The 24667-nt window shown below is 42.0% G+C and overlaps 2 protein-coding genes across 4 annotated transcripts in view; one reads left to right on the top strand and one right to left on the bottom strand.

Moving 5' to 3' along the window:
- CTTNBP2 (cortactin binding protein 2) overlaps nucleotides 1–2762 on the top strand; it is a 67555-nt gene extending 64793 nt beyond the window's left edge. The window contains exon 22 of one of the 2 annotated variants that reach the window (XR_014589958.1): nucleotides 1096–1114. Coding sequence is in view for 1 of the 2 variants with exons in the window: in XM_083860263.1 (XP_083716389.1) it covers nucleotides 1096–1254 (159 nt within the window). In the remaining variant the exon portion in view is untranslated. Of the gene's footprint in view, nucleotides 1–1095 lie in introns of both variants that reach the window. The other variant, XM_083860263.1, reaches the window with a different exon arrangement.
- Nucleotides 2763–7666: 4904 nt separating this feature from the next.
- Nucleotides 7667–24667, bottom strand: part of CFTR (CF transmembrane conductance regulator) — an 86763-nt gene continuing 69762 nt past the window's right edge. For both annotated transcript variants that reach the window (XM_083860584.1, XM_083860585.1), the window contains exons 22-27: nucleotides 23295–23537; nucleotides 20498–20653; nucleotides 13221–13310; nucleotides 10895–11067; nucleotides 10453–10558; nucleotides 7667–9020 (exon numbers count right to left, since the gene is read on the bottom strand). In XM_083860584.1, the coding sequence (XP_083716710.1) occupies nucleotides 8814–9020; nucleotides 10453–10558; nucleotides 10895–11067; nucleotides 13221–13310; nucleotides 20498–20653; nucleotides 23295–23537 (975 nt within the window). In that variant the 3' untranslated portion in view covers nucleotides 7667–8813. The remainder of the gene's footprint in view (nucleotides 9021–10452; nucleotides 10559–10894; nucleotides 11068–13220; nucleotides 13311–20497; nucleotides 20654–23294; nucleotides 23538–24667) is intronic.

The raw sequence follows: 24667 nt of genomic DNA, 5'->3' as shown, positions 1-24667 counted from the left end.
TTTCAGAGTGGGAGGATAAGCTATTATAAGCTTATAAGCAATAAGAATATTATTGGAAGATAAAGGAAGTCTACTATCATCTTCTTTTCAGAAATTTATGTTATTGTTTGTGAGTGCTACCATCCCTCCTAAATACAAAGATGAGATGGGATTATGTGTTGCTTAGTTTTCATTCTTTGAAAAACTATGTTTTCTCTGTTCCTTTTTTTTTTTTTTTTTTTTTCCCTCATTGTGTTTTTGAACATCAAGAGAGCTTCTGAGCTCAATTAGTCTTAGGCAGGGCATAATCTGTGGTCTGTGTTCCCTTACCAGGCCTTGTGTGCTTCTTTGATATGGGTCTTTTGGAGGGCAGTCCTGATGTTTTGTCTGACGGCAATAAATTGTTCTTTAGAGATACCATTTTCTGCAAATACAATGAAATAGCCCTGAATATGGATTAACCTGCACTCTTTAGCATTAAAAGAGCTGATGTTCACAGACCACCAAATATTCTGAATTGGAAGGGACCCACGAGCACCTTTGATTCCAACTTTTAAATGAATGACCCATGTGAAGATTGAATCCACAACTTTGGTGTTATCAGCACCATGCTCTGACCAGCTGAGCCAGTCTCAGCCTTGCAATCACAGTTCTTCATATCCAAATATTAGGAAAGTTAAAATACTTTTGTAATTTTACTTAAAATCCATAGAACAGTCTCCACTAAAAGAAATAATTTCAACCTTGCAGATCCACTCTTTTTGAATATTTCTCTTAAATATATTTTCAGGCATCCCAGATCAGAGCTTCACATAGTAGTGATGCCTGGATAATTGGCTGTCAGCTGACCTACCAGCTCCTACTGTACATTTTTCCTAGTCATTTTTTTCTTTAAAAATTCCTCCTAACAACAGAAGGCATTACTATATTGACTTGCAAGTAGAAAAGCTTATCTACTTGGAAGGTTTGTGAAAAACATGGTCAAAAGATTTCATACAGAATAGAAAAAAAAAAAAATTCTGGGGAAATGTTGGCCAAAATGAAGGAAACACAACCCAGTCATGTCAAACAGTGATACTTATTTATACACGAAATGCTTTTTTTCTTTATTTCTAGGATGGAATGCGTCCTCTCAGCAGCAGTCGAACTGTGGAAAGCAGCAACAGTAAATCAAAGACAGAGTTGGGTGTTTCAAGAGTTAAATCTTTTCTTCCTGTTCCTAGAAGCAAAGTCACCCAGCCTTCTCAGAATACTAAAAAAAAGCAGCAGCAGTAATACAAGGCAAATAGAGGCAGATAATAACACAAAAAGAGAGATTTGGAATTTGCACAAAAAAGAACAAATAGAAAAATCCAATAAATAAACCTGCCTATCTTACAAATTTTTGTGTTCATATAATCTCTATTGCAAAGAACCAAGTACTTAAATATGTAAATATTTTTTAAAAACAAACTGTTACCCTGTAATGTAAAGTTTGTACAGGACCACAGTTTTATTTCTATGTACATTAGCTGGAAATTATATTGATTTAAAGTTCAGAAATGGGCATTTTGCCTCCTCCATAGATGGTTGGGTTTTTTCTTCTTTTATTACGAAAATTACTTATTTAAATGATAATATTCAGGGGTACCTACCTACCACAGGATTCTGTTTGTGTATATACTGTACATAAATATATTCTATTGAGTTCACATGTTAACCTGCATTCAGATGAGTTGCACAATATATACAACAATGGCTTAAAGCTATTGTTGATGCATTTTAAAGATGTTTTATCTTCACTTAATGAAAAATTAGTGAATGTGGCAATAACTCAAATGTTTGGAATTGCAGATCGATTACTTTCAGCTACAAGCCATATTAAATGCTTTGATTTCATCATCATCATCATCTGCCTGCTGAATTGTGATTTTGTTTTTCTCAAGCTTCTCTTCATCTAAAATGTAATGAATTTCTTTTGTAACTTTCATCTCTTAAAAAAGGAAGGAGATTGAGAAATTAAAATGCAACACAAGTTATTTTTCTCAGACTCTTACTCTTTGATAGAATTGAAGAAAATGTGATCATTTATTAACTTAGTTTTTCTTGTATACTGTAAAAAGTTTTATATGCTTCATTAGTGTTTTGAAAGCATCCAAGAAATAACAGTGTTTTACAGAAACAGATTTTACTGAAAAGGAATTTGAGTAAAAGTTTAACTACAGTATTATCCAAGATAATGTAGTAGCAATGAGTTACTATGTAATTATCAATTTCTGTTGTGGATTTAAGATGTAATTGCTGTAAAATGATACTTGAGTTGCAGTTAAAATTAACTCTTTGTCATTTTTCTCTCCACCACTGAGGTAGATCATGTTCCCATGAGGGACAGTTTCTATGCAGGGCATATTTCCCCAGCCTCTTTCTACAATAGTTGCAGTTACATCCTTGTGAATTGTAGGAATGTGGAAATGTGTGCTGTCGAGATAGCTCACCTATCTATTAGGCAGGGGAAAGTGCAGATCTTTCTTGAGATCAGATTTACATGCCTTCTGCTGGGTTAGTGGGAGGTGGTTTGGAGAACTTGGACAGTGATATGCCTCTAATATCCAAAAGAGCATTTTTCTCAAATTAAGCCTAGAGGAGTAAAGGATTAACTGTTTCCTAACGCTTTGCCTTTCTATGTAAAACAGTCATCCCAGACTCATGTCAATAAAATCTTTGTACGGCATATTGTCTTTCTCTTAGTTTGTATGTGTGTGTTGGCTCTATAGATACTGAATATTAGAAGCTTATTTCTGAAATAATTCCCTGCACAATATATTTAGAAAGTACCTTGCTTTTAGGCAACTGCTGTTTCACTAAGGCTTCAGTTTGCTCCGTGATAGTAATGTGTAACCAAATACAGATAATTTCTCTAGAGCTTGATTTCTACTTTTATTTTTTATTCATTTTTGTGCCAAAAAATGGATGCTGTTTTTGCTGGTGGTTCTTAGCAGAATGAGTCAGCTTGTGAAGCACTGCAGGTCGGAGCAGTGAGTCTCAGAAAGCAGGATCCCTGATGTGCTGAAGCAGTGAGCAGCAATGTGGTAGCTTGTGTGAGAAGCTCAGGTATGGATTTCATGGCCAAGGAAGAACACAAGTGTAAGGCACTGTCTATATGGATCACATAATTTTCAACATCAGAATTTGTAATAACAATTTTATTTTTTTAAGAGCAATAAGAAAAGAAAAATCCCGACATGCTTCTAAGCTAGGTTTGTTCTGCATTTAAAATACACCTTGGAAATGTCAGACCTCATTTAGGTCAGGAGTTAAGAGTGTGCGGTCTGTGTAGGAAGATACTTGGCAAGGTCCTAAAGCATGTTTTGAGGTATATTTTAAAACTGCATAATGTCTCAGAGTAAAAACTAGTCAGTACTGTACTGTGCACGAAAATCTGCAGAGGACAGAGTAACTTTGATCATGGTGTGAAAGTTAGATCTCGTTAAATTTAGCATTGCCTTTCAGTGCCCTCATTATCCTTCCTTTTCAGCCTGCTGTTCTAAACTCTCCATCTGCGTCTTCTACCTGTTTGACTCCTGTCTGCTGTCATTTTGTCTGTCAGTTCAACAGTCTGTGATCACCATGCAGCTTTAATCTCACAGTATCTTGCCGATCTCCTAATTGGTTCTTCTCTTCTGCACTAAGTGCTAATCTCTCTTGTTAAGCCACAGCAGTTCCGGCCCATAGAGAGTGAACACCACATAACCATAACACAGTTTGTTTGTGGACATGCTAACTTCTCTGCTGGCTTATCACTTGGTTTGTGATAGGTTGTGCTGAAGCAAGGCCAGGCCAGGCTCTGTTTGTGAGCTCATTGTTTCACTGTGTCTTCAGGTTCTTCCTGTGATGGTACAAACAGCACTCCTCATGAGTGACTTGTCATACCAGCTACTCTCACTTCAAGTTTTTAATGGGCAAAATCCTTTCTCTTCCTTGCTTGCTGTGTCTCAAGCAGAGAGGATTGGAGTGTGCTGTGGTGGGCCATGCCCATCAATGCTGCATCTGCTCCCAGCTACTACCCCGTAACTTTAAAAGAGGTGAGTGGAGAGAGAGAGAGACCCTGTCTCCATGGAGTGCTGTCTCAGAAAGTATAGGGAAGCTTCTGTGGTTGAAACCATCTCACAGGCCAGTGGGGCAGTGAAAGACTTTTAATTTAGCACTCATCTGGCTACACTGCATTCTTTATACACTTCTCAATGTCTTCAACCAGAGAAACATGAAAGATACTTCTCATCCATCAACTTTGGCAAGTACAAAATATTCCAGCTCTCCAAGCCAGTCCTAAAAATAAAAGCTTCCAGCATCTCTCGTATGGTTCTTATTTCTTGACAAGAACATGGACTGTCTCCTTTAAATCATCGGAAAATATTTGCTTTTGTTTTTGGGTTGCTGAGCATGTACTCCAAAATTAAAAGCATGAAGAAACGTATTCCATCATTCAACAAAGGCAGCAACATTTATCAGCAACAGCAAAACCAGCAGGCCTGAAGCACATCTCTTCCTGTAATACAGCTCAAGTGATTTACAAAATACATCAAAAACCCTCTAGCTTTCCAGTAGAACTGGAGAAGTGAAACAGCCTCTGGTGGTGGAAAATGCTTGGAGAAGGGATGAAGGATCACTTTCTTGGTCATAACTCTGGCTAAAGTGATGTTTATGATGGTCAAACCATAGTGAAGAGACTTGAGAATTACGCAGTGGGCTATTCTTCAAGAAACTTGAAGTGGAAATGACTTTAAGGGAGCACAAGGTGTGGTGCTGGGCTGTAGCATCACTCAGAAACCTCTGACTGCATTTTACAAGGGTTGTATTTTGAGGCTGAAGTGAGCTCTGGGGCATGAACTTAGTATAAATATTGTTTATCCTAGGAACAGGAAATTAGTTTTAGAGAACATGAGGGTTGGTAAAGGAAATGTATTACTATTGCATTGGATTGCTTAATTTGCAAGATGTTTTTAGGCAGCAAATAACAGTCCATTAATGAACAGTTGTATATCAGTTCTACAGCAGTGTGGGGTTTTTTTCCAAATGTTAAATCATAACCAAGTAATTATAGACCTAAAATACCAACTCTGTAATAGAAAAATAAGGAACACTTTTTAGGTAAATAAAATTAAACAAATTATGTCGTTCTGAAATTACCTCCAGCAATTAACACCAATTTAGAATTAATATAGGGAAATGCTTTGCAAGGCCTTATATTACTAAGAAATAACTTAAGCCTGTTGCTTAAACAGGGTAGATAGAATTCAGGAGGTATAGAGGCCCATCAAGTGTTTAGCAGCTTTGATGTAACCGCCTGAGATTTGAGGCTTGTGGAATTGGAGGAGGTGGGCTTTTAAAAGACTTTGGAAATAGATATTTAATGAATAAAGCACAGCTGGTAAGACACCAGTTAAGCAACTGTGAAAGCAAAGTTGTTTATTGGAATAGCAGGCTTGTTTGACTCCAGTGAGATACTGAGAAGTTCCTGCTAATGACTATTATCAAGCTACTTTGTGTAGTTACTTTGTATATAAGATTAATGAAAATGTTTAAGTGTGCATAGTACAAGTTTGTTTAGGCTATCTTTGCTTAGCCTTTACTCTCCCAGGAGCTTCTTTGTGCTGTACTAGCAGTGTGGCCACCCTTAACTGTACCTAAGGACAGCTACAGAATCTCTTTTCAACTTTGACTTTTCCGTTTCTTCTTAGCAGGCTGCAAAATTAAATCTCCACTTGTAGTATTAAAGTCAGCATGCTCTTCTCTTTGGCTGTATGTTGTACACACATTTCTGTATAGGTGGTTTTAATGACAAAGGGCTCTGGTAGGAGTATTTTTTATATGTTTTGTTTTATCAAATACATGCAAAGCAAAGCATGTGAGAAGAAAATTTCCCTTAAGTAATGCTCAGCCTGTGTTTATGAAGGTCATTGTTTGTTCTTCCACTGTTTATGACCTAATTTAGTTATTTTTTATTTTCTCCCTTTCCTCTTGTGCTCCATTTTCCATCACGAACAGCATGTGCAACTTCCCAGATCAGTTTCAGGCAAAGATCCCTGGGAGCTGTCACCCCCTGACAGCAAGTACAAGAACACTTACTCGAGAAGGTAACGTGCTCTTCTCAACCTTTCTTGGGAAGGAGAGGGTGTGTCAGACTCCTCAGGGAGGCTGGTACTAACTTGCCTCCTGTTCCAGCCTGAACTCCAAAGGAGCTGAAGCAGTGGTTTGGGACTGAAGGAAATAGCACTCTCTTCTCTCAGTTGCCCTGAGAGGGCAGCATCTTGTCTGGGCTCTTCGGGACCAGCAGTGTGATGGTGGTAGCTGGGGACTGATGGTAGAAGCTGTTTCAGTGAGTGTTGTGGCCCAGGGTGGGGGCAATCAGTCAACCGATTTCCTTTTTGTTTGAAGTGCTCCTTCTAAGTGTTTGTGTCAGCAGCTTCCATTATGTCCCATCTACTACATGCTCCTGCTGTTCTTATCTTTTTCTTTCCTGAAATGTGTCTCTGCGGAATCCAGCTTACCTACCACCTTCTAACTCCGACAACAACACAAAACATGAACAGTCAGTTGCGCAAGCTCTGAAACATGCACTGGTTCTAATGACCGTGATTCTGTTCTGCTGATCTTTCTGATCATCTTGTTTATTTAGATAATAAACTCCCCCACTTAGTGAGTCTGCTGTACTCTGAGTAACATCCTGAAAAAGAGTGACCCTTGGCACGCCTCCTTGGATTTGGCCACACTGCAGCAGCCCTGGCCTCCCTGCCAGGCTTGGCCACATGCTCTGTAAAGACTCGCACAAATGGAGAGCTGACTGTGTGAGAAAAAGGACAAACACTGTGAGGTGAACAGTTTGAGGGGTAAGGGGAGCGGAGATGGAATTCTAAGGTGATGCTACTACTTCAATACAGAATTGGTTTTCCATTGTTATAAATCAAGCAGAGCTTAGTGGCAAAGAAACAGTGACATGGCAAAATTGAGGCCCAAGGGTATCCAGAATGCTCTGTGAGCAAGAGGCATTGCTTTGTGGAGAAAAGCAGGCAGCACAAGGAGGTGTCCCCCACAGAAAAAAAGGAAAAGACCCAGGTAAATGCTAGAAGACAGACAAGCATAAAAGTACGGTGCGAAGGACAGGGCAGGGAAAAAAACCGCCAGCAAATGTTGGCAGAGGAAATATGTAATGAAGGGCAGAAAGCATGCAATGGGGGACAGAGCTAGAGGAAAACCAGCGTGATGCAGGGTGAGCAGCTCCAGAGTGAGCTCCGGTGCCTGCGGGCTCAGCCGGACCCAGCGGCACGTTGAGCAGCACCAGGACAGCGGCACAGCCCCGGACAGCCGCTGCTCCAGGACACCGGACAGAGTTCAGCCCGAGCCGTGCCGTGCCGCTCTCCGCAGAGCCGGGCTCGGGCTGGGAGCGCAACCCGCCGAGGCCATCGAGCCCCGCAGCACCACCTAGTGCCGCCACAGCCTTTTCACCCCCGCCTTGCGAAAGGCACTAAAAACAGTGCCCATGGTTTTGATAGGCAGCAATAACTGAAGCGGAAGGAGCAGAATCGGCCGGCAGTGTCCGCAGTGCCCGCGCCATTGGAGGGGTTGGCGGGGGGGGATTGTAATGTGTCATATAGGCAGTTTCCCTTTTTAAAAATTTATTTAAAGAAAAAAATAATCTAAACCACTTGTATATCACTAGAATGCTTTAGTGCACAAAGACAGCATTGGACAGTACCTGGCCAAACTCTGGGGCTGCCCTCGTTTCCAACAGCTCTAGCATAACGAGACATCAAAGTCTAGTAGCAAAATATCCCTGCAACAATCCAAATATAAAACTTTTTGTACAAATATATTTTTCTTTATAGTACGTAATCACTCTTAAAATACATAATTTCCTTAGCAAAAGTTTGCAACAATATTAAAATAAATAAAATATCCTAGAGAACATTCAGCTCCATAATAAAACTGCAAACCAGAAGAGTATAAAAATTAATTTCATTATAAAGTCTACTTCTGAGAGGTTTCTTTTTTTTTAGGCCAAAGTAAAAAGCATATAAAGATGCTAGACCTATGCAGACTATTACAGGTCCTCTGCCAGGAGTCCTACCTTTACTAGATACTGATCTGCACTGATACAGCCTGCACTCGTCCAACTGTGAGTGTGTGCAGGGTCAGGTTAACAGTCTCCTAGGCTTTAAGAGGAAATACCAATTCTCCCTTAACTGTGGAGACATGACAGATGTTGATTGGCTTCCAAGACAATATCCTCTCTTCCTTCATTTTCACCTATGCACGTGGCATTTGGCCTTTCCTGCTAAGCTGAAATTACATTTGCTTCGTGGAAAACAAAGAGGAGGAAGTTTTCTGTGTTCCTTGCTGATATTGTCCCTTAATTCATTAGCAGGAAGTGAATCCACAGAAGTTTTTTACAAACTGATTTTCCTATTTTCCACCCAGGTCTGATTATTTTTTCACATTCTTCCTGCTGTCTAGTCCTCTCACCCCAGCAAGAACATTTCTAAAAGTTCTTTGAAACAATTATGTCAGGCTAGGCAGGTTACTTCAGCTTGCCATCTTGTTTGTATCCAATCAGAGCAGCTTTCCAAAGGAAATCTGGTTTCACCACTGTAAGTGGCAAAACCTCAAAGAATGTACTGACTTGCACATGATTAACCACGGAAGGGAAGCAATTCCCACATGCTCATGCGGTCGCTGCAGTCAGCACCTCCTGGAAGGCTGAATTTGTGCATGGCTGAGGCAGGTTCAGAAGTGCTGGTCCTGTCATCATGGGGCACTGCTGAGCATTCGCTCCACAAAGAGGGTCCCTACACAACATCTCACAGTCTTGTCTCCTGCACTTCCTCCTCTGTCTCCTCCTGCAAGGCAGTGATTTGGGGTCGGGGTTTACGTTTGCTGGAGTTCCTGTGGTGTGCTGGGAGTAGCTTAAGGCGCTCAGCGTGACTGATGGCCTGCCTGAAGGAGCTCTTCTCATTCAGCAGCTTCTGAATGGATTCGTACTGCCTCAATTTATTGTCCTCGATTACCTGGAGAAACATCACTCCGTTAGATGAGCAGTGGTGGTGCTGACTGAATTCAGGTAATGCAACTAATGGAACAGGGAAGAGGCATGAAGACATGGCAAACATCTTCTAACAGAAAAAACCCAATTTACAATTTCTAATTTCTAGTTTGCAGTTTCTAATTACAACCACAAAAAACATACATTAAAATTTGAACATGTGGAAAAAGTGCCTATTCCCCAAATTACAAAGTGCCCCTGAACTGGGGGGTTTCTCCTTGTGACTTGGTTTTACCTCTGGGTCCCTTTGTTGAAGTCTCGCAGGACCTTGGCATTTCCCTGGCACTGCTATTCTGCCCGGGTAAGAAAGCGTTAATTTTTCTATCACAAGCAGAGGGAGAAGGTGCCAGGCTTTCTTTGCTTTCTTCTCACCAAACAAGGAAGCACTGCTCACCTCTGTTTGAAGGAGACAACAGGTTTGCCCTGCACGGTTGTGCCAGTCTCTCCTGTCAAGCAGGAGCCAAGGAAAAATCAGGCTCCTTCACTGGCACTGCAATGTCAGCACATCTCTGGTAAGGGCACAGCTCTGACAGGAGAGAACTTTTAGCATGTCTGTTGCTAAAACATGATCTGGAGGGTGGGGAGCCTTTTCAGAGAGGCTGCCTGCCTGCTAGGGCTCTGCTGCCACAGCAACTGGGGGTGAGGCTGAGTCCAGCACACAGAGAGGAGCAGCACATCCAAAGGGATGTACAACCTGCCTACTGACTAGCCTGCTTAAACGCCAGGCAGTGTTCCTCCTGCTGTGCTAGTGCAGCCAAATAGACATCGAAAACCATGTTTCACTCTGCTAATAAAATCTAGATGCCCTCTCATAGAAGAATGAAAAAAATACAGAGAGGAACCTAATTTTTAACAATTTACATACCTTGCCTTTTCTTTACTAACCATTTTTGTGTAACAAAGGACACACCTCAGGATTCCAATAATTTGTCCTCTTGATTACACGTGAAAGGAATATTTACATGGCTTGTTGAAAGAAATCAGCAATTCTGATCATCACATACTTGGAAACCCCTCTTCCCCAGGCAGCCTCCTATTGCTCTAGTGCAGCTGATTCTGCACTTGCAATTGTAAGACTCTTGAGATGCTGAGATTTTTCTGAATGTCCTGAGCCAATCAAAAATATAAGGCACCTGGATCAGCAGCTGGATAACCTACACAACTTTCCTTCTTGCTTGTCCAGAATATGACCCAGCTCATCTTAACAGAGGTGTCTGTGACAGATCAGGTGAAAGAGCAAACAGGAGCCTGCTGCAGTTCTGCCAGTGGATAGGTTGCTCAACTACCCTGAATGATGCCCATCAATCCAGAAAACATCATCATTTCCACTTGGTGTGTTTTGCATATTCATCAAGTGCAGTGAGACAACAGTAAGTGAGCCTTTGAGAAGTGCTCACCAAAAATCTCTGGCACTCCAGCATTGCCTCCAGCCTGTGCTCGGAGAGTATCACCGTGCAGTTGGCAAACGCGTGCTTCAGGGTCTTCCTGATCACTTGGGAAGTTCTGAAAGGCAAACAAACACTGGCATTCAGACTGCAGTGTGCATGGCCATAACTGCATTGACGTGTGTAACAGCCTGGCTGTGGGCTGTAGAGCTTCCATGCAGGGACACAGCTCTGAGGTGCCTCAGCTGCATCTCTGCTGCCAAAGTACGTATCAGACACAGAGTAAAGGTTGCAACCAGGCTTCCCTGATCCCCTGCGCAGAATTACCAACATACATTACTGAAATCAGGTTTAGTAATAGGCCAGACAAGTTACAAAAGATCTCTTTAAATGGTGCTGCCTCACGGGTTTTCTTATTCCGTATTAGAAAACAGAACAAATGAACAAAACATACACAGGGTCCAGGTGAGCACTTGGTTCATCGAGCAGCAGGATTTTAGCTTTGCTGAGAACTGACCGGGCAAGGCACATCAGCTGTTTGTGGCCATGGCTGAGGACACAGCCTCCATCCACAAGAACAAAATCAAGCTTGCCTGGAAATTGCTCTATTACGGATTTCAGTCCGACCTGCCAAAGAAAGAAAGGACACAAAAAACTGGCAAGATATAATTACTGCTGACTGTGGCAATCATTGACATCATTGTAAATGCTACAGAAAGGGATTTTTGAATAAAAACAAGCCTCTTTGGTTACTAGGAGTTTAAAAAGTAATTACAAAAATTTATATGCTACATTACAGCAACAGAGAAAATAACCCCCGTCACCATGGTTGTTGTCTCTACAGATCTGACAGTGTTTTCAGGTGCTCCTTTTGCTGTCCCAAAGGTCTTGTGCACTTTGGTTATACTAATGGCACGGGAGGCTTCTCTCTGGCACTGGTGACAAAGCCTTTAGAGGGGTGCTCATGGCAAATGAAGCTGCTGCCTTTGGGCCAGAAACCAGAGTCCAGCCCAGGAGATATTTTCTGACTGTTTCTTCCAGTGTTCCTCTTTACTCTCCTTGAAGATTTACACCTCAAAGCAAAGCTTTCGATCTTCCACACATCCAAATCAACTGAGGTCCTTGGCCTTATCAGTGGAGTTTAGGGAGACATTTTCACAAAATACAAAAACGAGGAAATATATCTAAGTTGCATGGCTCTATAAAAGACTATAAAAATGTAATGAAACACCAGGAATTTTTGAAGGCCCCTGTCCTTAGATTTTTTAAATATTACTGATCTGCAACTAATTTGCATTCCAGGGAAAACAAGAATTTGGAATTCCTACAAAGTGTTTCCATTTTGCATGGAAACCATACTAAACTGTGGTGTATGGGTATATGTGTTGTGTTTCTGAAGAGCTTGTGCTTTAATTTGTAAGCAAATTAAGACCAGTAATTTGTTCCTCCTTCTCTTTTGAACACACATTTTATCCTTAATGAAATTTTGCATTCAATGGATGGAAAAAGTGCTTTCTTCTTAAAACTGCACAAGGTCTCTTCATGTACCCATAGGGTTCAAACAAGCTGACTGCAGGAGTAAGACTTAAGCTCACAAGTTGACACAAGTCTGATAGATTCAGGTGCTGAAATATGGGGGCAATAAAACACAAACCACCAGACAAGGCTTTGTTCTCTGCAGTTGATTGCAAGGAGTGTAAAAAGCTGATGCTGATCTCAGGAGGATCCTCTAAATCCTCAGCAGTCAACATGGGTCTGGAATAAGCTGACAGTTCATTTCTGTGCCGTGCTCCCAAAGTTATGCTGACTCACTGCTACTGCCAAGCCAGACTTCAAGTGCATGAACTTGGTAAACAATCCAATCACTCCTAGTAAAAAGCATTACAGCTCTTTCTTTTTTTCTATTTGCTTTGCATTCTTTCCTGTGCAATGAAAACCTCAGTATCACATACAGATTTGCCAAACTCCTTAATGATAAACATTTCAAAATAACTTTTTTTTCATGCCATTGTGAAAGAAGTTTAGCTCTTTAAAATCCCGAGCTCAATTCAAACGCATGCTGGAAACAATTCTCCAAAGCAGGAGAGCTTATCTTCTTCAAGAAAGGGGATATTAATCCACACTGGATTAAGTCCCACACCTGTAAGCATTTTTTGATACATGAGACTTGCAATGAACAGGGAAAATGGCACCAATTTATGGTTAGGTCTGTATGAATTAGGTCATCTGTACCTTGGAAAAAGGTATCCACTTTCTAGGCTGTGGCCCTTATCCCCTTGTAATGCTCACCTGACCTTTCCTGGGCATTATGGACACCTCTGCACCCATGAAGCACTGTCAGAGCCAAGAGGTGGCACCTGACAACTGCAATGTGTGTGACCAGTGCAACGTGGAAACAGAATCTGGCCCCTAAGCTTCAGGATTGGGAAAAAAAAATGTTCCTGAAACCTCAACAAAATATTGGAAGACAACCTTCAGGTTCGAAATTCCAACATTCCATGACTCTTATTTTCCATGGCAGAGGAAGCTTCATGACACAAGTTGAACAAAAGCCTGAATTGCCTTGTCAGCCTCTCAGCTGGCTTCACATTGGCCTGGGTATTGAAATAACTATTTATATAAAACATAATATATCTGGTTTGTAGCACAGCATGACCTTTCCCCTGCACTTTTCCCCTAACATTCTACATAAATGTAAAATATTACAATCATTTGACCTGTGCTGCACCCTGCTGTAACCACATCACCAGAGGGAGACAAATAACACTGAACAGCTTTACCTCCTCTGCAACTTTCCATATGTCTTCATCATTCCACTGCCCATAAGGATCCAAATTCATCCGAAAAGTTCCAGAAAATATGAACACTTTCTGCAAAATAAACGACATACAGACACAGATAGACAGATAATCTGAAACATTGTATAAAACATTGGAAATGGCAAAGCATACAAAAGAATAACCTTCTGCAATCACCAGATAGACCTAACTGCAGGTTATTAAATTTTTAAAAAAATATTTTTCTTAAAAACGTGATTTTGAAAACACTTACATATTTAGATTTTGGCAATTATCATAATAAAATCTTAGCCAAACTTGTCTGAAAACCAGCAAATCCCAGATTTCAGCAGTTTTCAGAATAAAATATTTCTTGTATTGTCATTTTGAAATAAACATTTTAAAATTATTTGTGATTCTGAATTACATGAAACATATTCAAACAAACAAAAAAAAAAAAGTCAAACTAAAGTGTGTATTTCCACAATTTTGTTTAGAGAGAAAATCTTGCTTATTTGTCAAAATTCAGGGACATTGTCCTATGTTATTTTTCATCAATGAATTTCTTTTTCTAGTAAATTGTAGACGAGTACACATCTCAGCATCATTCTGTCCCCTGGCATTTCAGCTGTCCCAGTCCTGTCTCTAAGGCTGTTCTTTCCCTCTCTCACTGTCACGTGTCTGAACTATGACAGAGCACAATTGCAGCAGCAACAACCTGCTCTGTAAGAGTTTTCCCTGCTGGACACTGCGGGCTGGGCTCACTCCCTGCTCTGTCTATCTGTTAGATACACGTCTGGTAGCTCAAGAACCAGTGACTCAGACAAAATTAAATATTTGTTTAACCTCTTTTTACATGGGGTGGATTCTGATGGAAATTAGATTCTTCAAGGGACACTGAGGCTGTACAACATTTCTTAAGAAACCATTTTTTTCTATGCTGTAAGGTACACCTGCTGTTTGCGGCAGGGAGAACTTGCTCTCAAAGAATTTAAGTGCCTTCTTGAGAAATACTACCATTTTCTTGCTCTTTCCTTGTACATACACAACAAATACCAAAAGGAAAACTTTGATACAATTATTTTCTTCTGTCTTTCTAAACTAAGTATTTATTTAGAGAAAAAGTGTTGAAATGCCAGTGATTCACAGCCACGTAAGTTCCTGGAGTCTTGATAGTCAAACACTACCAAAAGCAGTGAAGGACTAGCTGTACCAGGAGAAAATAACTGAGAGAATACACTTAGCAAGTGCTCCCCCAGAGTTTGGCCTGTCTACCACAATTTCCATCTGACCCAACCTGGGAACTTGGCATTCTTTCATCAGATTTCAAAGTGATTTATATGCACATTTACATTAATCATTTAATTATGATTAATTAAAAGTGCAAACATCGCAGACAAAAATAAATTACATTAATTAATTTGCTAGATTAAGATGTGTGTGCCATTGCCAACTTATTTGGTGTAAAAGAGAAGGAAATAACTAATCCAAGAAACCAGAGGAGACAAGCAGCTGCACTGTTGTGCTGTGCACTCAGTGGGGTGGAATTAAGCGCAACGATACCTTCAACACATGGCAAACAACACTGACAGAGCTGCAGAACCCCACTCAGCTAAAGATTAATCACTGAAGTACTTTTTGTAGAGACAACGGGGAAAGAGTAGACTCTTTCCCTTATAATTGTTATTGTTAATAGCAGTGTACTTCAGTGAAGTACAGCGCAGTCCTTTTCCCATGCCCTGCACTGGTTAGGTGGCATGAGTGGGGTGACATATTTGCAGCAGGATTAGGTTCTTCCAAGTAGTAGGTGTGGTGGAAACAACAATGCTGTGGAAACAGTGTCAGATGTAGGTCTGTTCACACTGTGAGCCCCATACATTTAGCTAATGGAATATGTGTTTTCATTTCTCGGTGGTGAAGAATAGTTAACTGAACAAACCAGTTTTAAAGAAGATAGGGCTGAATAACATTCCTGCTGAAGTGCACCCCGCAGAGCCATACAGGGTACAACTTTCTTCTGAAAGTGCTGCTGTTTCTAATAACTGTGCTTTCAAGAAGCAGGGCACTAAAAGCAAGCTATTCCCAAAAGCAGGGTTGGTTTTTCATCCCCAAAAAGTAAATATGTTATTGTCCTGAATTCTGGTACTTCCCTCTCCATTTCAACACCTCCTTCCTCCCAGCTCATTAGAAGCCATATAGGGTTCACTTAAGTAAATACCATGTGAGTCACCTGGGCAATTTAGAGTCTTGAAGATAAGCAGAAACAAATCTCTCCACCTTCTTAAAAACTAGAAGTCTAAAGTGAAACAAAATCACCCAAAAGTGAATATGAAGGAATGAGTACATTTTTCATAAATATCGAAGAAGTAGAAATAAGGAGAGCGTTGGAAGGGTGAATGGATGGCTGGGTAGATTGGCAGAAAATCTGGAATCATTTCCTTCTCAGTCACTTGTTCACATTCCCACAGGATGACAGTAGGTGTGATTATGCAACAAATAGTTTCTAAGACCTTACATCCACCCAAAAGCAAAACATTTGGAAACATAAATATGGTCGTGTTTATATTCTGACCACCCCAAATATTGCAAATCAACCCTTCTGAAGGGCATTAATCCCCATTAGTGGCTACAGCCTCTGTGCATCGGTGTGTGTGGCAATAAGCTTCCTAAGCAATTTATGTGTTATGTGGATATTCAAGACCCCAGAGTACCTAAGGAAATGCTTACAGAAGAGTTAAGGATCAGCTGACAAGAGGTTGCTAAGGAGTTAGAGTATCCTGGCTGCAAGTAGCTGCTGCTGCAACCTGTGCACAGGTCCTCAGCAAGACCCATGGACTCTTCTTCCCACATCCCCCAGGGCTGGAGAACAAACATAACATCAGCTGAAACCAGGCAGCAGCTCCATGCACAGAGAAGTTACCAGTAACAACAGCATGACCTCCATGTAGCCTCCTCTGCTTTGTCTGTGTTATAGCAGCAGCATCAACATGAAATAAAATCAAGTTGTTATGTGAATGCTTTAGCACTAGGTGCAAAGTTAGAGGATTTGTTTTCATAAGTGTCCTCTAGAGACTTTACATTGACATAAGAATAAGAGCACAGAAATAATAAAAACCTGAAAGGTTTCTGGGGCCAGTTCTGTAACATTCTCCCTTGAAGACGCCAAAACATCTGCCTCCCATAGAGCTTACTGGTAAATATAAATGCTATGCTCTTGGCAACACTGAACCCATGATGTAGAAAACAACCTATACAGTGCCCGAAATGAGCATGAGGGGTTGTTAATTAACACCCTCAGATGCTCTGATGCAGCAGATGTTCCCTGCTATGGTGGTGCTGACTCATCCCAATGCCCTGCAGGAGCCCAGGCTCAGCAGGAGCCTCTGTGGGAGCACCTTGGGAAGGGGCCTTGCACGGCAGCTGCACCAGGCAGGAGTGTGCTGGCACACCACAAAGCACCCATGACCTCCAAAAGTAAGCAGGCCTGAAGGGTATGAGAAATAGTGCTGGTGACAGACAGACAGACAGACAGACAGAGACAGACAGATACAATGAACAGAATGTGATACCTGCTGAAAAACAGGAAATACAAAGAAAAAAATTGCAAAATTTTGCTTCTTTAGTAAAATAAAGGAGCAAAACAAATCCTTTTTTTTTGTCAGCTGGCAGTCCTATTAACTGTAGAAAACTTGTTCTCCATGTTAAGCTTGATTTTAACTCTATATGAAGTATTTACATGTGGAAAACAGTGTGAGATCCACTAGGATGCATAGAATAACGCTCAAGAAAACATCAGAAGTTGTCCTCTTCCTTGAAGCTAGCAGCGCCTCACAGGTCTCAGGTTTCTCATTGCTTTTTTTAACTAGAAATCAACTGCAGGTCTCCTGTTCTCCGTTCAAAGACAAATTTCTGAAGGCATGTTCTCAATCTGACTCCACTAAACACTTCAGGATGCAATCTGCATGAGGACCCATGCAAGAAAGCCTCTACTGTGCTGAAACCAAATGCAGCTGGAAATCCTCCCTCCGGAAATGTGGTGGGCAAATACCTGCAGAAGAATTGTCAGCAAGGCCTGTCCAGGAAGAGGGATAATGGGTGCAAAGGTGCAGCCTGGTGTCAGAGGAGCAATTGTTCTGTGGGAGAATGACAAACAGCCCGTAGGAGCAGAGTGGCACAGGCTGTGCCTCAGCAGCGCAGCCATGTGAGAAGCTGCAGCAGGGAATTTCCTTGTGGGTACTTCACAGTTATGTTTTATATGATTTAACCCTTCACACCACTACAAGGCACTGATAGCCAGATTTGAGATACTGAAAGAAACAAGATGTTTACCTTTGCTTCCACTCAGTGTGATCCCTGACCACCCTGCAGGTCATTCCAGCACAGCCTGCATGGAGCAGACATCAGCATCTTAGGACTCTGTGTGTGCTATGTAGTTGTGGATTAGTGAGGTTCCCAGAGTGGAAAAGCACTTCTTTTCTATTAAATTGGGAAATTTAGGGTTAAGGAAGAGAAGGAGAGTGTTGGAAAGTTTTCAGGAGGAAGCATGCCTCAGGTAGAGCTCCATTCTCCTTTTGTTGGCAAAGACTCTCCTGGAGACAGTGAATATCCAGGTGTTGCTGTAGGAGAGCCTCCCAGGAAAGGAAAGGCAACATTTTTTCCATTCTGAAGCTATAGGTGAATGGCAAAGAACAAAAGGCTCCCTTTGTTCTGCTGGGAAAGGCAGGGTGGCATATGCAATTTCTCTTTCCTGCTGGGAAAGTGCTGCTCAAAACTTTGTTTTGTTCTGAATGTGGGAACTTTTGAGGCATAATGTGCAGTTCTTTGCCAAGGCTTTGGGACAAGTGCTGTGAGCTGAAGGATGCAAACAGGCGGGCAACTCTCATGACCTTCCAGAGAATGGAAGGCTGGGATTATTTGGCATTGATCCAGGTATCAGGGACTTTCAAATGTGAGCTAAATGTGTAATTTTAACAATGAACTAACAATGCAGCTCACTAGCAGAAGGGCAAGTTACACGGCACATCTAATAAATGTCTCTTGCATTTTGCTGATGGCTGCAGAATGATGTTTTCTATATCATTACTGACTCTCTAATGAGTGCTCAGCTATGAGAATTATTCCTCATATTTTCACTGGGACAATGAGACTACTTGTTACCAAACATTCAGATTTCTTCTCAGTCCATGCATTCCCAAGGACAGCTGGAGCTGAAAGATGAAAATTCTGGTGGGCAACCACATCCCAAAGGGCAAAAAGGCAGAGAGCAAAAGGATGATTATGGGAGAGATAAGGAAACCCCTTCTAATACAGAAATTTATACTTGACTGTATAGGAAAATTTTCCAGTGCAGACATACCTTACTGATAAAAGCATCCTTCACCCTATACAGCCATGCTTCAGAAGACAGCTGTACAACATAGATGTCCTCCAAACTAAATAAAAGCACATGCAATTCACTGCACAGCTGCCTTGATCTGCATGGGGTACATTTTTTTCATACTCACAAGCAACAATCACTCTTCACAACTGAAGCAGTTGTAATAAAGAAGTAAAAGTTTAAAGCAATAGATAGATATGGAAATGTTGAAGAGACGACAGAAGTGGTCACAAGAGGTCAGTTATCAAATGGCAGCTTGCCAAACAAGCCTCAGCCTTGCAGGCAGTGTGTGACTGCAGAGCTCAGGTAAGAAATTGATCCAACCTGTGGACTCAACACCGCTCTGTTAGGCTTGATATGGTGAGGGTGTGACAGGGAAGAAAGGGTCTGTTCTGACAAGGTCAAAGTGCTAAAAAATTGCTACCTCTAGGAAATTCCAGAACATGAAATGCACACAGAAAAGAGAGCTACACCTGCTTTGCATGCCTAATCTAAATAAATGGCCCTTGGGCTACTACGGAATAATGTCTTTGAAAGGGAAGATATCACAGCTCAAAACAGATCATCATGTAGAAAAACTGAATTCTGAATCCTCCTGGTGTTTGCAAAATCAAGGCTGTTTTTCTTCCAGCATGAGTATTTCAGTGTCTTTTAACAGTAACCCAAGCTGTAAAACTTAGAGAATTATGTTAAACTGTCTGTCTGTCCCAGAGTCTCTCTAACTATTTTAAAGTGCCTCATGTAGTCACTGCAACAACAGCTTTATACACGTGCACTCAGCAGCTTTCTAAGACAGTAATCACCTTTCTCAGATGGGAGACTATTGGGGAACAACCCAAATCTTCATAGAGATAAGATGGAAAACAACTTTACTGTGGGGACAGCATGGAGGGAACAGCAGAATTAGGGTTTGACAGCTAACAGTTAAAAGGGGTTGCTTGGCCACCTTGATCAGCCCACACCCATGTGGGTGTGTCAAGGAGGAGGTCGTCCAGGGTGACCAAGTATCAAACCATATTTTTCAGTCTCTGGGGCTAGTAGCAACCCTCAAGGATGGATAAAGGAAGGACAGGCTGCATTGCTCCTCACAGTGCAGCAGGCTGATCTGCAGTCTCCCACTACCACCTGATACTACGAGCGACTCATTGGCAAGATTGCCATCAAGTGTTACTTGAATTAGTCTGCCACAGTCACAAGATTCCAAAGGAATGAATGCTGTTGTGGAGGAGATTGTGTATGTTTTGAAACTGAAGAACTATCTGATATATAACTGTCAAAGAAGAGATCAATATGTGTTGTGTTATTCACGTATCAGTGTTGTTGGTAAGGATAGACAACAAAAGTACAAAAGAGTTAAAATTCTACAGTTCATTCCATTAGTTTTTATTCCTAGCCTTACAGTGAGCAATCACCTTTTACTGTTACTGTATGTAGACAATAATGTTCATTTTTCAGGCAGATAATCCACAGCTATAACTGATATAAGGCACTGTCCAGTGGCAGAAACATTGGCAAGAGACTCAGAAGCCCTAGGTTTACATGTTTTCTATCAGTCTGCCAGGGAAAACACACAATGTGCAGTGTCCACATGTTAACCATAATATATGATGTAGAGCTTCAGGAAACAGTAGCTGAGAACACTGATTGTATTTTTTTCTTCAGGTGGCACAATATTATCCTGAATCTAAATGCAAACTGTCTCAGAGAGGCAGGGATAAGCAAGTTAGAAACATTTCTGTTTGAGCTGCTGTGCCTTCCCATTTCTAGAAGAGTTCTTGTGTGAGTGGCAGAGAAACCCTAAAAATGCAGTTTGCTGTGCATCATTACATCTTTCCACCCATCCCTGCTGGGGATACATAACCAATGAAAATAAAGCCACAAAAGTATTCAATAATCTCATTACCTGAGGAATCACTCCAAATGCTTTTCTCCATTGCTGCACGCTGACCGTGTTCCAGGAGACTCCATCAATCTGGATATCCCCTTCTGTATTCAGCAGTCTTAAAAATGCAAAAAGTAAAGTGCTTTTTCCTGAACCTGTTCTTCCTAAAAGGCCCACCTGCAATGCAAATCATACAAGCAAACATTTAATACTCTTCACATATTAAGCACAGACTAAGGCATTTTAGGTGCACTTTAGATGCACTTTAGGCATCTCAGCAGCAAAGAATAGTCCAGATGGATCTCAGTGGGACAGCAAATGTCACATCCAGAAACCAAAAACTAAGTAGGGAGTGCATTTGGATCACCCTAGTAAGATACTCAATTTTCATATGATTGAAAATAAAGGGCCTAACTCTGATTAGTGGGGTAGCTTGAGGCAGAGGCAATGGTTACAGCAGACTTCATGCCATTGGACACCCCGAATAACCTGTGTAAGTCCTCAACCTGCCCAGTTGGTGCTGATTTTCCTTATCCTCTAAGGTGTGAAGAAACAAATAATATAGGTTTGGGGCTTTTTTTAAAGTTGCGTTTTCCTTGTAGGGGAATCAACCTATTGGAAGAACAGGCAAATATCTGCAGCAACCACCAACAAACTCCAAGATGCTGCCTTTTACAACATCTGGGCTTACACAGCCATCAATGTCCTGCCTGAGTGTGGGGTGCTTTGTAGAGTGACCGTACTGAAAAACTGGCTGAAGGGTTGTAGAATGGGGCTACATCTGGCTGGTGACAGTCATTAGCAGTATTGTTCAGGGCTCAGTCCTAGGGACAGTTCTCTTCCACATACTCATCAATGATCTGGATGCAGGAGTCAAATGCACCATTAGCAAGTTGCTGTGATATCAAACTGAGAAATGCTATTGACTCTCCTGAGGACACGAGGCCCTGCAGAGAAATCTAGATAGCTTGGAATGTTGGGCAGTGTTTAATTGAAATTTAACACATCCAAATGTCAGATTCTGCACCTGGGATGGAGCAATGCCAGGCACAAGTCTAAACTGGGAGAGGAGTGGCTGGAGAGCAGCCCTGCAGAGAGGGATCTGAGGGGCTGCTGGCAGCAGGATCAATGTGAGCCAGCTGTGTGTGCCCAGGCAGCCAAGAGGGCAAACCCCATCCTGGGCTGATCAAACACAGCATCGGCACCAGCTGGGCAAAGGGGGTGATTATCCCACTCCATTTAGCTTTGGGGCAGCCTCACTGGGGGAACTGTGTGCAGTTCTGGGCTCCACAGCTTAAGGAGAGTGTGATGGTGAGTGAATGCATCCAGAGGAGAGCAACAAAGCTGGTGAAAGGGCTGAAAGAAATATCCTATGAGGAGTGGACAGGAGCTTGGGCTTGTCTAGTTTGAAGAGTTGCTGAGGGGCTATTGATCTCTTATGCCTGAGATCCAGTGAGAGGACATGTGGATCCACCAGAGGAGGATCAGATCGGACATTAGGAAGCATTTCTTTACTAAGATGGTGGGAAAACACTGGAACAGGCTTCCTAGAGAGGTGATTGATGCCCCAAGCCTCTAAGTCTTTAAGAGGCCCTTGATAATACACTTGAACTTCTGGACAGCCATTAAGTGGAAAGGCAGTGGGACTAGATGATTATTCCATTCCATTCCATTCCATCCCTCAGCAGAGGAGAACTCCTCTGTTTCCTTCTTGGTGTACTAGCTATGCAGTAGAGGCAAATTCTCTGCAGTTTAAGGAGCATCTGAGTCCAGGTTTCATCACCAAACTTGAATCACAGGCCTTGAGAAAAGGATTTTTGTTCTTATTGCTCTAACCCCTCTTTGTACAGTACAAAAATGTCTTTCGTTTTCCCTACTCCACTCCTACAAGGGATTTTCTAGGAAGTAAATCCACCAGCCTGCAGCAGCACCTGCATCTCCATGTTCCAGGAATCACAGGTGTCTCTCTTTCAAAAGCAGAGTTTCAGGATGGTGCTGCAGGAAGTCAGTACTCTGGGTTCAAAATTTTGGTGCCCTCAAACTTAGTAGATGAAACATTCAGTTCACGTAAACCAAGAAAAATCTACCAAACCTGGCAGAGACTGGTGCTATCCAAATTAGGAGTGAATATGTACCTCATGTCAAAGCCAGGGAACTGTCACCAAACCTGTTTTCTCATTTACGTGGGACAGTTAAAATCTCTTCTCCTCCATATGGCTCCAGCTCAGGAAATCACAAGCCTTTCTTCCCATTCCAGCATGGATGGGCCTTTACCACGGACTTGAAGCAAAGTGTTAAACTTCTACCTAAATGCTATCCTGAAAATAAAGCCCTTTCTTAAACACAACCCCAAACACTCATGAGGAAGAATCAGAGGTTTGTCAGTGCTGTAGAGACTATAGCTGTGTGTATTGCAATAATCCCGGGTAGCGTGGAGCCCTCGCGGGAGGGTGAGACGGTCCCTCCAGGCTCCGGCCGCCGCAGCCAGCGGTGCGTTACCCTTGGCACGGCCGCCGGCATTCTTCTGTGCCCTGCCCCATCGGGTCGGGCTGCCCCCAGCGCTCACCAGCCAGCTTCCCTCCCCACAGCAGCAGAATTTTGGGCACAGGAATACACCTTGGGAAACTACTGTGTACGTGTTTTATCCTAAGTAATTTCTGTTCTTCAGTTAGTTTAGAAGATATTTTGTTTTGTAACAATTTCATTGAGAAAACGTTACTGGACTCAAAATCCTCTTTAGTCATTGAATAGGTTTATGACAATTCTGTACTTAAGCTTAACAGAAGTCAGAAAAAAACACAACAAAGCATTGTCTTACCCTCTGCCCTGAGCTTATTGAAAAGGAAATGTTTTCTAGTACAGCTGCTCCTCCTTCACCGTATTTGGCTGTAAGGTCTTTCACAGTCATTTGGCCCCCAGACGGCCAGTTCTTCTCTTCCTTCACATGCCTGTTTGCAATTACAAGGGCATCTGAAAACTTATTATTCTTCTGTGGCGTAATACTTTTTGTCTCCTCTGTTGGCATGTCAATGAATTTAAATATTCGTCCGACAGACCGCATCTACAAATCAAAACAGAGTATTTGAATTGTAATTCATACTAAACTATCAAAACAAATGAAATAAAATTGTTCCTAATTCCTAGCCAGAACAGTGAGTCTTTTTTCTCTGTAAGCTACTATCACAAGTAACCAAAAACTTTATTGTATTCCATACCTATCTGTAAGCAAAACCTCTTAATGTCTCTTTAAGACCTAGTGTGGCTGGAACTGGAATTATGGGGCAGTTGGGAGGTGCCAATCTCTTGAAAAGGTCGGGACACCCAAGCCAAGTCCCTCTTGCTCCTGGCAGCATTTCTGAAGGCAGAAGCTCGATTTCTGGTGGACTTTTGGGCTTCCAACTGTAGCAACTTGGAAGAACTGCATTTCACAATTAGAAACTGTTTTCTGAGTGAACTCTGCAAACTCTATTGGCAGCGAAACCTGTGCAGGTCCTGGGGGGCTGGGTCACCCCACACTGGCACCAAGAGAGTGGTTTTTCCCTGACACATGCACAGTTGGGAACACATCAGCACCAGCAGAGTCTGGCAGCCAGCGAGAGCAGGTGGTGGTGCTGCTGACTCCACACGCACTGGCACTTCTCATCTGCCACTAGAATGGCTCTCACCTTCCCAGGAGGGGTTTTTTGTCCGTCATCAAAGGGGACTTTGTCTCCTGGCCTGTGTGGTCACCTGGAGAGTGCCATCCTGGGGGAAACAGCTGGTGCCATTTTCCCTTGGTCTCCCTACAAGCAGCCAGCAACAGAGCTGCCACCTTGGGAGGGGACGGTACCCTGCCATTTTGAGTGTCTCTTTGTTCCTCTGTGATTCCTGAGATTTAGCAATTTTGTATGTAATGATTAATTTCTGGAGGGTGTTCTGCCTGTTATGGTCTCACTTGTTAGTAAACTGTTATTTTTTCACTTAAATCCACCCATTCATTCCTTATTGGTGGAAAGAGATTGGTTGAAACTAAGCAAAGGTAACTAATTTCAAAGTGACCACCTTTTTAAATTGTCTTAAACCAAGACACCTATACTATGATGTAATCTTCAAAGGTAGGCTACTTCTCCTCTTGAGCTCTAGATTCCATTGCACATGTACTACTGACATTGGTCCACCATGTGATTCCTCTTGCTTCCTTTTTAACATGGA

Source organism: Zosterops lateralis (genome assembly GCF_965231275.1).
Source record: "Zosterops lateralis genome assembly, chromosome: 4".
NCBI classification, from domain to species: Eukaryota; Metazoa; Chordata; class Aves; order Passeriformes; family Zosteropidae; genus Zosterops; species Zosterops lateralis.
Note: the sequence above shows the minus strand (reverse complement) of the source record. Positions and strands in the feature narration are given on the sequence as shown.